This window comes from Colletotrichum paranaense (genome assembly GCF_030867605.1).
Source record: "Colletotrichum paranaense strain IMI 384185 chromosome Unknown Scaffold_12.1, whole genome shotgun sequence".
NCBI classification, from domain to species: Eukaryota; Fungi; Ascomycota; class Sordariomycetes; order Glomerellales; family Glomerellaceae; genus Colletotrichum; species Colletotrichum paranaense.
This window is the reverse complement of record NW_026848970.1, coordinates 830829-845811: the sequence shown is the minus strand read 5'-3', so window position 1 is coordinate 845811 and position 14983 is coordinate 830829. Positions and strand designations below refer to the sequence as shown.

The 14983-nt window shown below is 54.5% G+C and overlaps 4 protein-coding genes across 4 annotated transcripts; 2 read left to right on the top strand and 2 right to left on the bottom strand.

Moving 5' to 3' along the window:
- Window positions 1-131: 131 nt before the first annotated feature.
- CPAR01_13194 (uncharacterized protein) lies at window positions 132-1358 on the bottom strand (the record flags this gene model as incomplete). Its single annotated transcript, XM_060497448.1, has 1 exon — window positions 132-1358. One exon carries the CDS (start codon window positions 1356-1358, stop codon window positions 132-134), a length of 1227 nt encoding a protein of 408 aa, XP_060343841.1.
- A 3107-nt stretch (window positions 1359-4465) lies between these two features.
- On the top strand, window positions 4466-7381 carry CPAR01_13193 (uncharacterized protein; the record flags this gene model as incomplete). Its single annotated transcript, XM_060497447.1, has 3 exons — window positions 4466-4566; window positions 4666-6952; window positions 7007-7381. The coding sequence occupies 3 exons, from the start codon at window positions 4466-4468 to the stop codon at window positions 7379-7381; spliced, it is 2763 nt and encodes a 920-aa protein (XP_060343840.1).
- Window positions 7382-8967: 1586 nt separating this feature from the next.
- On the bottom strand, window positions 8968-9983 carry CPAR01_13192 (uncharacterized protein; the record flags this gene model as incomplete). Its single annotated transcript, XM_060497446.1, has 3 exons — window positions 8968-9160; window positions 9234-9407; window positions 9511-9983. The coding sequence occupies 3 exons, from the start codon at window positions 9981-9983 to the stop codon at window positions 8968-8970; spliced, it is 840 nt and encodes a 279-aa protein (XP_060343839.1).
- Window positions 9984-12686: 2703 nt separating this feature from the next.
- On the top strand, window positions 12687-14021 carry CPAR01_13191 (proline racemase; the record flags this gene model as incomplete). Its single annotated transcript, XM_060497445.1, has 2 exons — window positions 12687-12799; window positions 12863-14021. 2 exons carry the CDS (start codon window positions 12687-12689, stop codon window positions 14019-14021), a joined length of 1272 nt encoding a protein of 423 aa, XP_060343838.1.
- Window positions 14022-14983: the final 962 nt, after the last annotated feature.

Genomic DNA, 14983 nt, shown 5'->3' with positions numbered 1-14983 from the left:
TTGACCAAGAACTCCGGACGACGCAATCTCTGCCCTATTGCACAATATTATGTCAATTGTCGGCCAAGCCAAGTCTATGTGCCGTTTCTACCCCACCATTCTCTACGCCCTCGTGAAGCCGACTCATCCCCTTATTTTCTCTTGGCGAACGAAGAAGCAGTTTTCTGAACCTTTGTCGGCGGTGCCGCCTCCGCATCGCTGTCGTCGTCCTCATCCGAATCTTCAACATCGTCGTGATCGACCTCGTCCTCGTCAATAACCTCCTCGCCCGAGCTCTCATCCTCCGCCGCAGCAACCTCCTCCTCATCATCTTCGTCATCCGAGTCGCCGACGAAGCCGTTGGCAGCAGGAACCTCATCGTCATCGTCGTCGTCAATTCCCAGGAGCGCATTCCTTGCGCCGTTCAACACCGTCTCGGCATCCTCCTCGCCCTCGACGTAGATGGCGCCCTCTTCCTCGTCGTCATCCTCGCCATCCGCGTCCTCGAGCTGTCTCGCGGCGTCACCCCCACGTGTCCGTCCGTTCCTGAGCTCCATCTGCGCATGCAACATGTCCAGCTTGCCCTTGAGGGCGAGCAGGCTCGGCAGACCGCGCGAGCGCTCGCTGAGGACCTTTTGTAGCGCGACTAACCGCTCCAGGGCTTTGGGCTGAACCGCCAACGCTCCGCCGTGTACGATGAGCGTCCACTTGACCCAGTCCATGAGGCTGCCCGCGCGACCGGGCCGTCTGTGGAAGCGGGCGGAGAGCTTAGTGAGGAGGACGCCGGCGAGGCTGCTGTCGAGGCGCTCAATCGTCTGCTTGATGCCTTCGGGCTGGCTGGTCTGCAGGCAGTTTTCGAGGAGATCGGTGTCGTCGGTCTTGAGCGCCTGGGTGAGGACGGTGCTGAGAGAGGATAACGACACGGGCTCGAGGCCCTTTCTTGATGACTGCGAGACGAGGGCCTTACTGCTGGCGTCGTCTTGTTGCGCGAGCATGGCGGGGACGTCGATCGTGCCGCGGATCAGCTCGCCAAAGGTAGGCGACCCTGCCTCCTCTTCCTCCTCTGCGGCGCCGGCCTCGGCATCGGCCTTGGTTTGTATGGTGGTGGTTTCTTCTGTAGCGGTGCCGTTCACGGCTTCCTTTGCGTTGCCGGTCTCGACCTCGGCGCCTTCCATTTCCTCGTCTGAAACATCCTCATCGCTCTCCTCGCCGGAAGAAATTTCAATCGCTTCGTTGGCGTTGCCCTTGAGTGCGGCCTGCAGAGAGTCTGTCGCGGAGACGGCGGCTCTGCTCTCGTCAATTGTGGTCTTGGAAGCCTTGGGCGTCGACTTGACGACTGGTGCCGTGAATTTGCCGGAAGATCTCCGCCTTGATGACATGGTAACAGATTTTTGGGGGGGTATCTCGAGGGAATCGGGTGGTGGAAACAAAGGTGGGAAAAGTCGTGATCGAGTTCCTCTCCTCCAGCAGCGACAGACCTGCTTGAACTTTTTTTTTTCTGCCGCCAACCAATTTTTTTTTCTGGTTGGATGTACATGACCGCCCGCGGGGGGTCTCGCTGACATAATGAGTCGAGGTGGGGCTGTTCTCATCAATGTCGGGTCTGGTCGCGATATTCTCGGCTTCGGAAAGACCTTTCGCCGACGTGACGTGCCTCCATCTCAGCCGCTTATGTAAGTGGAGGCTCTGTCCCATTCATCGTTGTTGAGTTTGAGGTCAAGAGATGCATCTGCATAAATCACGAACACTGATCGACGCGATGGACGACTGTTGACTGTGAAGGGCAGTCTGTTTATAGCCTCTCGGCTCAATCATTTGTCTGGATCTGGGCCGCACGCTGTTTGTCTAAACACGACCGCGTAGTAGAACCGACGCAAGTTCCATGTCGAGTCAAGCAAGCGGCGACGCGACAGTGCGCAAGCCGGAATCTGAAGGAAGCTATTCGCAAAGGTGTGCAAAGCCTCAAGCTAGAGCAACAGAGAGAGCAACAGAGTCTGGCCGGACCATCAGAACTTGAGAAGCTCACTAGTAAACAAGAAGGTGATTGAGGGCATGGACGCTGCTGTCCAGCTACCCTCGAGCGAGAGCTTTTGCGCCACAATGAGCGTTGGCTATTGATTGGCTGACACGGTTCTCAGGAAGGCTTGGTCCCGTCTCTCTGTGCTATGCCATATTTGTCTCATCGCGATCCACTGTCAAAGCATGATTGGTTCATCAGACTGCAGCTATCCCTGTCGTATGCCCTGGCAAGGGTAATCTGTCGAGCTCTGACTGGGGTCAGCGCGACTTGGCGGGTTCCTACAAATAAGAAGTGGCCCCGAATTCTGAATTTCGCGCTTCTGATGCAGAAAAGTCCTGGAAAAAGTTCAAAGAAGCCTGACATTGGTCATCTGATCTGTCACGAGACCTCGGAGAGATACAGACACCTCGGAGCGAACAGTGTTGGCTCAGAGCTTTCTCTTATTCGATTGGGGATCATTCCGGTACGTACCGATTTTGTTTCCCGTCGCATCCAACAAAGTCAATTCTTTTTCTGCGCTTCCCAACTACCACCAAACACGCCCTCACCTTACGACTATACTCGCACTATTCTGTATCACCAGTTGATTGCATCGCGTACACGACGTGTTGAGCTATTCCTCCGGTGTTTGCATCCCCTCTACTGTCGTTTTCTTCCTGCCGATGCAACGGACGGACCGCGTTGGCTTCATCTGCCACCACTCTATCTACCATTACCTATGGACCATTATTGTACTTTCAGAAATGAGAAACCATGTTTGCTCTTGCACAGCCTACGAATTGATGTCGCGCGCTCCGCCTGGCCCCTCCTGCTTGGAATCCAAGGTGTCGCGATGGCTGGCATTTGTTGCGTTGCCTGTGTCGCGCCCCTTGGCCTGGTTCACTCATCAAAAGTCCACCAGCCTCACGCATCTCCTACATGATCGACAGGCTCAGCCACACCTCAGCTTGCATTACTTGTACTTGTACTACGATGCCAATACTAACCACTGATGGGTGTCTTTAGGAAACAAATCGATACAAGGCAAGAACAAAGCATCACAAACGCGCCTCGAACTTTCTTTAGGTGAGTTCGCAACGCATACGTACTTCGATCGCCGTATCCTCAATTATCGGTCAACACAAAAAGAAAGAGACGCCTTCCCGTCTTGCATTTCACATTCAATATTTCCCACGTCCCACGCAGACACGGTCCACATGGCATCCCAAGCCCCCAGTCACATTTCCCAGCCTCGCGCGTTTAGGCCAGATCCGGGAGCTGAACAAGCACCTCATTGGCTAGTGCCTCCACAACTTGCATAAATATGCATTTTATGTCACCTTGCGGCCCCCCTCCCCCCGGTCCACCCTCGTCCTCCTTCAACTTGCTCTTCCAACCATTTCCTCGCAAATTCACGATCTCTTCCCTCTTTTTTTCTCAAGTCTTCCCCGTCTTCCGTGCTTCCTCCCACTCGGACCTCTTTCCTGCCTGACCCTTCTGGCTTCAATCACCCACGCCCCCAGTCGTCGATCACTCAGACGCACTGACCACCTTCTCCCTCTGAGTCTCTCACTCACTCACTCTTTCCCTCTCTGACCTCTACCCCCCCGGTCTTTCCTTCCCGCCTCTTTCTCGTCGTCTCGTCGTTGCTGGCCCGTGGCTTCCTGCCCAACGCTACGCCACTACTTATTTTTTGTTTCTGCCGCTGTTTTCAGGCTGCACCCCCTTCTGAAGCAGGACCCGTCGCCCAGTCGCGAGTGCGCGCCTTCCTCCGATAAGGCCAGATAACCGGCTGTCCGGGGACCACCCTTCCCAAGCTCGTTCTTTCTCATAAATAGGACGCGCCGCCATCTCGGCCAAAAACCACTGACGTGCACGCGATTTCCTCCGCCCAGGTCCTCCACCTTCCCGTATCGCCAAAAAAGTACCTCGCACCTGCCATTCGCGACGCGACACGGCCGGATTAACCATTTCGCCCATCTCATCGTCGCCGCAACCGACGATCACCTCGACTTGCGACACCACCATATAATCAATTGCGCATCGTCACTCATCGTCGGCGCATTCTCGAATCTTTTCTCGGATATTCCGCGATATTTTCGGTACCTCCATCTCCCACAATCGCCTCTATCGATCCTGCTTGCCTCGCGCGTGCATCCAAAAGCATCGCGACGCACCTTCTCTAATTACAACCAAAACCGCGCCGGCTCTTTGCTCCCAGCTGTCCCTGCCTCGCCACATCCTCTCGTATCTCGAATCATCGACGCGATTGCTACTGCTTCACGCGCGACGACTTCAAAGTCATAGGATTTGGTTTGCGCATACACCGCCGCTCGAGTCAGCAACACCAAGGCGCTATCCCCGACGTTAGCCAACCGACTCCTTATTGTGCATCCCGCCATCGCCGCAACCTGAAAGACATCTGCGCGCGTCGCTACCTTCATGTTGCGTCGCGCACAGTAAATCTGCCCTTACCTCAAACACCACATGGCAGTCATGGCGTCGCCTCAATCAGAACGCGCCGTTCCGGATCAGAAGCCGACCGAATCCACACCAGCAAAGGACGATAGCAAGCCCGAAACCAATGGGTGAGTAGTAGTTGCATTTATTAAGCGATGGACTTCATTTGCCCGTTCGCACGGCTTCTCTCAGAGCACAATTGCTGATGATTGCTTCTCCTTCCACAGTCACACCTCCCCTGCTGAGAAGAGCTCCGAGAAGGCAGACGAGTCCGCAAAGTCACCCAAAACCAATGGCGACAGGAAGCATGATGAGGAAGTGAAGTCGTCGTCCGATGCGAAAGTGACTGCCGCCAACGAGAAGGAAACGGAGAAAGAGGAACCAGCCAAAAAGTCACCTGCACCGGCCGACGAATCTTCCGCCAAACCCAAGTCCGCGGAGCCTGAGCAGTCAAAGGAAAGCAAGGAACCTAGCAAGTCTTTGAGCCCCCCCCCTGCTGAGCTTCCCAACGACGTCGATATGGCAGATGCGCCAGAGGTCGAAAAGGCGGAGAAGAAGACCGACGAAAAGCCAGAGGAGAAGGCAACTGAGAAAAAGGCGGAGGCTTCTGAGCCTGCGAAGGCTGCGACAGAAACCAAAGACAAGGACGTCGAAATGAAGGAGAGCGACGACAAGGTCAACGGAGCAAAGGACGAGTCGCCGGCGGCTCCTACGACTGCCGCTGATCAAGAGGTAGATCTCCAACCAGCAAGCTTGTCTCAATTGGCCATTGACAATGACAAGGAAAAGGACAAGCCCTCGAAGCCCGCAGACGAAGACGTGCCCATGGCGGAGGCGCCATCAACCGTTAGCAAGGTTTCTCGCGAGAGAGAAGATGACGCGGATGCTGAGCCCGCTCCCAAGCGCGCGAAGACCGATTCGAATGATGGAGCCATCGAGTCCACCGTCGAGGTTAAGCCCCAAGGCGCGCAGGACGATTTGGCCAAAGGCGAATCGGCTCTCGAAGACCTCCCTTCATGGATCGATGCCGCACGCGACCCCAAACCCCTTACATCTCACCAAACGAGAGAATTCCGCAAGGTGTTGGCGGGTGTAAAGAAAACCAAACACGGCGCTCACTTCAAGGACGCGGTTGTCAGGATGTGGCCTAGCCTTGCTGAGAGCTATCTCATGCGGGTTAACAGACCCATGGATATCGGCGAGCTTGAGCGAGGCCTGCGCGACAACAAGTACAGCAGCCTGCGTCAGTTCAAGGATGATCTTGGATTGATCTACAAGAACTCCGTCACTTTCAACGGCATCAACAATGAAATCACATTCGCGGCGCTTAGTGTGGTTAAGTTAGCCTGGACCCGCGTTTGCGAGATTCCTTCCGACGAGCCCGCAAAGTCGAAGCCAGTGCCGAAGCCCTCCCGATACTCAGAGTCACGGACATCAGCCCCTCCGCCTCCTGTTCGTAGGCAGCCTAGCATTGCTGCCGCGAGCCCGCCGGCAAAGGCGGAGGCCGAAGCCTATGCCGTTCCTCCTGGTGGTGTGCCGCAAGTTCGCCGTGCCTCGACCCAGAATGACTTGGACCGCCCCAAGCGCGCCATCCAGCCCACCAAGAATCGCGACCCCGACTACTCCTCCAAGACCTTCAACCGGAAGAAGTTGCCCATCGAGCTTCAATTCTGCTACGAGGTTGTCAGTGAACTGATGGATCCAAAGAACGCCTCCTGCAACCTCGCATTCCTGTCCCCGGTCGATCCCGTGGCTCTAGCCATCCCCACCTATTTTACCATCATCAAGCGGCCGATGGACTTTGGTACGATTATGGCCAAGCTCAAGAGCTATGACTATCCTGGTATCAAGGAGTTCCAAACAGATGTCAAGCAGGTCTTTAAGAACTGTTACAAGTTCAATCAACCTGGTCAGCCCGTCTACGAGCAAGGCCAACAGCTCGAGCAAATCTTCAGGGGTCTGTGGTCAAAGAAGGAGCAGTGGATAAATAAGCACACCCCCGCCAAGCCAGTGGATGACGGCTCAAGTCGTGATAGTGAAGACGAAGCCGAGGAAGAGGAAGAGGCGCCAGCCCCTGCAGTTGATCCCTCGGTGGCTGCCACGATTGCATTCCTGGAGAAGCGTCTCGAGCAGGAGACGAAGCAGTTGACCGAGCTCTACAAGACGGCGGACATCGCTAGTGACGCTGTTATCGACCTTCAGCAGTCTTTGCTCACCACTATCCGGCAGCGTCTCATAGACGAGAAGGCCAAGCTCACCACCACAAAGCCTGCCAAGAGCGCCGCCAAGGCCAAGCCGCCAAAGCCTGCTAAGTCGAAGGCGGCTAATGTCCCCGCGAAAAAGGCAGCCGCGGCTCCCGTCTCGAAGAAGAGCGGTGGCGGCGTGGCCAAGAAACCCAAGCAACGAAACATGAACCAAGCTGAGAAGGATGCTATCGCGAACGCTATTAACGAACTTGAGAGTCCTCATATAGAACGTGCCATCGACATCATCAAGAAAGATACTGGCCAATCGGTAAGACAAACCGATTTATTACCTTCATTAGATATATGCTAACCATCTTTGTAGGAAAATAGCAGTGGCGAACTCGAATTGGAGATCGACCAACTCACCAACGAGGCGCTTCACAAGTTGTGGGATCTGTGCAAAAAGACTTTGCCGAGCTTTGGGCAGGGCTTGGGTTCGAATGGACCAGCACGTGAAGCATCACCAGTGAACAACGCAGCGGCAAAGTCGTCGGCCAACAAGCCGTCCAAGTCGAAGAAGAACAAGCCCATGAATGCTCAAGAGCAAGAGGCTCGCATTGCCGAGCTCGAGCGGCTTCGCAATATGTACGACGGCAAGGAACCGGGTGATCAAGAGCGACCCGGTAGCTCCGGTCGTGCGCACGAAGCTCCTGTTCACGACAATGACAGTGAGTCTTCGGATTCGGAAGAAGAGTAGAGGGGCATAATGAGTAGCAGCAGCTTTTTGGGTCCAAAAGTCGCTATGTGGCGTGGGGAGGACGACTGAATGCGCCTGGTACCCTACGATAGGGGAGTTTGGCGCTGTACTACTTGGCTCATTCCGACACGCTAGAGAGGGTTTCCCTCGCGTGACGCTCAGCAGCATCTGAAGCGGGCGCTTCCCAGGCCCGTTGCCTCACGGCTCTGGGTCGGGGGCGGACCGCGGGGATAGCGATGACCGTGGACGTCGCGGAGGACTCCTGCGCATTGAGCGCGCAGGCGATATATCTGCCCTACAGCCGGATTGAGAAGAGCGTTGATTTGCGGGCGTTGTGACTGTATGCCCAATACATAGCATCTTTTATTGCCAGCTAGCGGACGTCAAAAGAGGCTAGCCAATATTTGAGCTGTAGAATATGATGTATAAAACTTTTCAACCCGTGCTATTGATGAATGAGAAAGAGAACGTCATGTGGCCGTGTATTGTAAGTCTACATCGCGGAGACTGCTTCAAGTGAGCTTGACCTCTATGGCGGCGGCATCATGCATCATGGATGGCCGCTCAGTACTTACCCTTAGCCCTCATCTTCCATGTCTTCTTCGCCGCAATCGAGACTGTATCGAGTACGTCGTGAGAGTCGAGGCTCGGCCAAGGGTCTCAAGGTCAATGGCCTGCTTGTATGGATGAATCAGCGCCAGCAAACGGCGCTGGGGAGGAAGATCGGATTGACCGATGCGCAGAGTACCTACTAAGGCACGGATTGGTTACGGCATGAGAAAATGGCTGGAAACAAATGTGTGCAGCTAAATGGGTGATCCGTATTCAGAGGGCTCCGATGAACGTGAGATTTGGGCTGCTTGGGATTGGAATGTTTTGGGAAGCGTTGCGGTGACGATGGGATATGAACTCATGGAGGTTGAGGATGTAAAGATTGAAAGGGTGGGCTGGGCCGATGAGTCCCGGCGTGGGCCCGGTGGTGGGTGCCGGGCAGGGAGTCCACATGCGGCCGACGAGAAAGGTACCCTCGGGCCTATGAAGACCTAGACTCTTCGTGGAAAACAATGTTCCCTTTAGTGATTGTATTAATGGAAAAAGATTTCCATTGATATCGATTATAAGAAAAGATGGTCTATGCGTTTTGTGCTCGCTAGATAAAGATGTACAGTTGGAAGATGTTGGTCATGTACCGAGTACGTGTGGGAGTTTAGCCGAGAATATTGTCTCTTTCCCGTCCCTGTCTGGTGATGCCCCTATCAAGATAAGGTAAGTTTACCTTATGTTTAACTCCGCCAGTTCATTGATATCGTCGTGGTTTCTTCTACACTGTCCAATACCCTGCCTCATGATCCCTAACTTTTCTTCCGTTCTGGCCTAATTGCTTTCTTTGCAACATGGCCGCTTTCTTTAGCGGAGAACGGGCTCTGCAACTGTATTGCCTCATGGGTGAGATTACAGTGCCGCCAGCCCTAGTAACTTGGCTCAACATAACTATCTTCAATATGGGGTAGTTGCAGGCTTGCCTAGCCATGGGTGTGGCAAACTAAATCCAAGACGCGGTGGCCCATCTGTGTCTCTACGTTTACTCATGAAGGCTTCCTCATGGTACAGCAAGAGCCAAGCACGAGATCATCGCAGCCACCACCAGAGCTTTCATGGCGGGCTGCGAACGGGAGGGGCTGCTGGCTTGCCCACTCATGCGGCTCCCTCCGGCCCGGGGAGTCGCCGTCACCGTTGTGCTTTGGGTCACCGTTACTGTTGCGACGGAGGCTTCTGGGACTAGAAGAACGCGGAAACCCGTGTTGTTAGAATTACACGTAGGTAAAAAATAGTCCAGGATAGAGTCTCGTACGTAACGGGGTCAAGGGGAAAAGGACCGGGGTGCTTACGTGGATGTGTGACGCGGTACCAAGTCATGGGGAGAACGTAGAGCTCCGACATGGCGATGCAGAAGATAATTCTCCTCGCGTCGGTGCTGCCTTGCGTTTGGAGCATGGTGATTGTATCGCACGTGTTGCTCGGTCCACTACCCTCTCCGATTAGTACGCGTCCTTTTTGCGCAATCTTCCATGATCCCCAAGATTCGGCCAGGCATGAAAAGGAAAGAAATGAAAGTGGTCGGTCCTTACCAGTCTGCCTGTCCAGTCGGCCCAACAGCATAATTCCCAAACGGCCCGCCACACGATGTCGCCATCTCACAGAAGGGATTGTTCCGCGGACAACAGACCCCAAACTTACTATCCGCAGCAAAGTAATTGTCTGCCGGACATGTCGCCGAGACCCAGGCGCCGGACTGGGAGTACCACGCGATGAAATTCGTGCGGCCGTCCGAGGACCGGGGGTCGCCTTGGCGGGCGCGGAGAAGACGGTGCGATGCGAAGACCGGGTCCGGGGCCGGAGTGATGGTTAGGTGCGGGGCCTTGTAGGCGCGGTTCGGGGGTGCCGCTGGTTCATTTCTTTGATTTTGTGTGCTGGTTGTGGTCGGGGTCAGAGTGGTTGTTGTGCTGCCGAGGACGATGTTGCTGAGCAGGAGGAGTAAGAGGAGGCGGAGGAGGGATAGTGTCGAGAGAGGGGTCCCGTACACTGGGGGTGAGATGTGCATCTCGAGAGCGCGTGGTAGAAGCGCTGCTGCAGCTTCATGGAGTGTTTTCTCTCTCTCTCTTCTCTGCAGCTCTGTTGATGAAACTTTGCGGTCTGAGGGTAATAGGTCTGAGCTAAGGGGTTCGGGAAGCGAGCTGGTAACGGGTATTAGAGTTGCAGTGGGAAAGAGTACAGGAGAGAAAGAACAACAACGTAGAAGAAAGGAGGGTCACATTCTAGCAACGTTCCCGACGCCCGAGACGGGCAGGAGGGGAGGGAGATGACCTTTTTACATTTTAGTAGCCTTGGTGTGAGATTTTCGGATCGTTAGGTGGAATGGTTTCTGCACATGAGGTCGTGCGGTGGTGCATACACCCACCCCACTCCCAGTTTGGACTCGAGATTCGTGAACCGGATCTGTCGTGCTGATCATGCAAGTTCGAATGGGGAGAGGCCACGCGTGCAGGCCTGGACCAGAAGTTCAGAATGGTGGATGAATCGTGTCTGGTTTGTCAGTACTTCGATGATATGGGTTTAGAGTACGAGATTCTCGGGTGTTTGGGTGAGCAGGTACGGTAGAGTGAGATCATGATGGGCAAGACTGGGATACAGGGCTTACCGACGGGCCGGCGATGCATCAGAGGGAAGGTATGTGTGTTCAGCTCCAGGCTTCACCCGCAGACGATCTTGCAGGAGCCCGTGAGTCTTGTCAGAAATGTGGCCGTGAACCTAATACGGCGGAACGCGATCCCGTTCGTACTAGGATCATTGCGGCTAGTCTTACGGGACTCTTCACTTGATCTGAGGGAGGTGTGAGATGAGGGGAAGGAGGATTGTGGCCATGAATAGACTTGTGGTGTGCGTGAGATATGGGTAGTTAGGTGAGGACGATGGTTGGTGTAAGCGTAAGATGGTAGGGCTGCGATTGGCTTCAAGGGTGCAGCCTTCTTCGGGGCAGGATACAATCCTATGAACGGGAATAGACTGGACTCTTGGTTCAATAGGCTGCCCGTGTCGGGTGGCGGGAGGCTGACACTTCTCGTCAATTCACAATGGTTGCACTAGTATATCTTCATTCTCGAAATGAGATACTTTTGAGGGTGACAGCATTCATCGCCCTAGTCAAAGTGCGTAAATCACTTGCAGGTGACTACTCGCCCCCTCATCAACCCTCTCGTCTTTGTCAATCTCTTCAACACCAGCTTCTAGAACCGGAAGCCTCGATCCGTTGTCAAATCGCCACTTACATCCCCTCAGAAACATCGGATAAACAGCGTTTGTTCAAGAGCAGGATTGGGAGAATCCGAGGCGAGTAAGGGGTCTACGGCTTCCAGTCACAGTTAAGGTGAGTAAGTCACTGAGAGTGGTCGCTATCGCTACCGCTGCCGATTCGGCGAGTCTCAAGGCCCCCGTGAACAAACCACTTCCAGCCTTTGAAGGGGGTCGTCCGAAGTTGAGTGCGGAAGCTCGGAACCAGAGTTTGGTAATTGTGAACGTCGGATCAGTTCGCAGCCGTATGGCTCGCACGGCGGCCTATTTGAGTCAGGGTCTTCCCGGTCCCTAAGGCGGTCACTACTTGGTTGCGGAGGGGAGATCACGGATTTCTTCTGCTTACAAGCCTGTGGGCTCATTTCCCAAGAGACTTTGGTTTGAGCGAGCCTCTTCATACCATGTTGACTATGCAGCAGATCTCTCCTCTCAATTCGCATACGACTACAGAACCAAAAGGAAATACTATTGGGGCTTCAAGCTGTCGAGAATGGGTTTATTTTACCTTCTGCCAACACCATACGCTACCATCATAAGTTGGTTCTCAGCCGCAGATACCAATTACTTAGATGGCCGCCGTATAACCTGGTAGAGGCAAAGAGCTGTTAAGTGTGAGTATATTTGTGATGAACCCCGACATCCCAAAACGCAGTAGGTGTTCGTGATGGTGAACTATAACAGAACCCCTCCCACGAAAGGCCACCAGCGATCAATACCTATATGAGACAAACGGCAGGTCAAGGCACGTGTCGAAGAAGTCGAAACCGAGTTTTCATCTCAACATTTGAACCCCGTTGCAGAAGATACAATCTCAAAACATGACTCTTCACTCCATTGAGGGTAGCTCAGGACTTAGCTAGTTGCAAAGATGGCGGCAGCGAAACGTGGTGGTTGTTGGGTAGTCTGGCGCCTGAAAAGGCGTGCTGCTTGACTGCAAGAAGTGAGGGTCTCTCAAGGGAATCGATACGATTGCTTAAGCCATGTTTACATCGTCCTGCCCGAGTGATTCATGTTTGACCAAATTGTGAGCGAGCTGCTTGTTGCTAATCTGAGCTTGATCTTGCCCGTGGTTGCTAGGAAGCATTGTGGGTTTTGATCATCTCGAGTCTTGAGTAGCCTGTCTGTTGATCAGGCCCTGTTCATCAGGATCTATTCACCAGGACTTCTGGTATTCGATATGTGCACTGAGAGACACCCCTTGATTTACGGAATGCCGACATGCACTCGCTCCGGCGCCGCCGTCACGGTGGACACATCCCCGACATCGGCAACCCGCGGCCGGAAAAGGTGGAGCCCGACTCGGAGGATTGCGAAGCGGATGTCAGCGGCTGACGCTGCGCCCTTTCTTGCAACTACATCATCCCCCGTGCAGGTTTCCCAAAACCCTTGACAGCAAGTGGAATTCGAGGCTTATAGAGAGCATCAAACTTACGAATCTTCGGTTGACTCACCCATGATGAGCCTGCCATCCTTCCTACCGCCCTTCGCGGGCACCGAGATCCGGACCGTGGAGATGCACACGGCCGGAGAGCCGGCGCGCATCGTATACGCCGGCTACCCAGACATACCGTAAGTCTACCTCCACCAGCATCTCTCACATCACGAGTAAACCACCTTCACCCTCAATGAGAGACCCCATCCCCTAACCGGTGACCAATTCCACTCCTCCAGCGGCACCCTCCTCGAACAGCGTTCCCTCGCCCAAACCGACCACGACCACATCCGCCGCAGCATAATCTATGAACCGCGCGGCCACGCGGACATGTACGGCGCCGTCCTCCGGCCCCACACAGAACTCGTCGACGCAGGCGAAGCGCACATGGGCGCCTTATTCCTCACGCACGAAGGGTACGGCGCGATGTGCGGGCACGCCACCCTCGCGCTCGGCAGGTTCCTCGTCGACTGCGCGGACGAGACGGTCTTCCCGCGGCGGCGGGAGCTGGTTGTTGATGAGGAGCGGCAGACGGTGGAGGTCCGGTTGCATGCGCCCGTTGGGGTGGTGAGACTCACGGTTCCTGTTGTGAGGGTGGATGTGGATGGCAGCACCGGGGAAATCTCAGGGTGGAAGACGGATACGGGAAGGCGCATTACGTTTCTTTCTGTGCCGACTTTCGCTACGGCTGTCGATCTCTCTGTTCCGATCCCGCGGGATCTAGGTTGGCCGGAGCTAGGTGACGCCGCAGCCGTGGCGATAGACGTTGCGTTTGGAGGTGCATTCTATGCTGTCGTCTCCATAGCGGCTCTAGGCTTTCCGTCGTCTCTTTCGAAGCCGGACGTCAGCGGCCTCAGTAACGCAACCAAGAAGCTCAAGCAAGCCTTCAACGCCTCAGCAGACCTCCGCGCCCGCCTTGAAGATCCCGCAGACGACGAGACGGTTCCGGGTTCGCAGTATCTCTACGGCATCATGGTCACCGACACAGGTAGTAACGACGTCCTCCCTACAGCACAAGGCTGCGCGGGCGCGGAGACGGGGCTGTATTTCTTCGGCGACCAGCAAATTGATCGGAGTCCAACGGGTTCGGTCGTGCAGGCGCGTGTTGCGTTAGCTGCTGTGCGGGGCGAGAGGAAACTGGGCCAGTCGTGGACATATCACAGTCTTGTATCGAGGGGTGTTGGCGGGGATCGCGGGGCGTTTGTAGGGAGGCCAGTGGAGGAGGTTGAGGTTGGTGGGAGGAGGGCTTGGAGGGTTGAGGTGAGTGGACAGGCTTATTATACGGGCTCGAGTACGTTTGTGATGGAGAAGTGTGACGAGATTGGGAGGGGGTTTTCTTTTCGGGGATTTCAAGGGTGAGGGCCGTGATCTCAACCAACCATGTAACCATTCATTCCGTTACTTCTTCGAGTTATATCTGAGGGCATCGCTCACCCTGGGTAGCAGCAAGGTCATGAACGTTCACGAGCAAGTCACTCATCTCAGCAAAACTTACAAAAATTGGAATCTGGGGATCCAGCAAAAGAATAACTCGACGTTGGCCTGATTCGAACAGACGCTCCCGAAGGAACAAGATTTCTAGTCTTGCGCATTAGACCACTCTGCCACAACGCCGTGGATTCAACCCGCTTTGGGCGGGGATGACAACCTGGCGAGCCCTAGGCGCTGATGTTTGTGTGTCGTAGATAGTGGATCACGACGTGGATTAGGGTCGGACAGGGATGGGTCTTGTGTGTGGTTGGGTCTCTTGGGAACAAAAGCATCGGAACGGTCAAGGCTCTCTCCCCCACCTGACAGATCCCAGAGGTTCGCTTCGAAGTGGACTGTCGTGCGTTGTGGTTAAGAGACATACTGCAATGTAGGAGATGGAAGTTGATAATAGTGCAACTCTGGCTCTCCAAACTATGCGTTCGGCTTCTCAGAACCCGCGGTTGTTCAGTTTAGCCGATATCTAGGAGCTCAAAATGTCTAAACGGGAAAAATAAGCACTATCCCGATGATATAAACCTTCGTGTTCATAGCGCTGTGGCGGCGTAAAGCAGTCATCTTAATCGTCTTGTCAGCGATCTTAGCGCGAGCGGGGAAAATCGACATTTGGCCGTGTAAGATGAGTAAACGTGGGCGGGCAAGTCGTGGCGTCACATCGCATTACCTTACTCCGCGTCAAATATTAGCCGCATGTAATTGCAAAGGGCGTCAACTTCCATCCTGATATTATAAACCCCAAGAAACTGCATCGCAGACATCTCACACAACTCCAGAAAGCCAAGGCGTGAATACGAATAAGCTCTTATATCCAGTCTCAACAACTATCCTAAGAT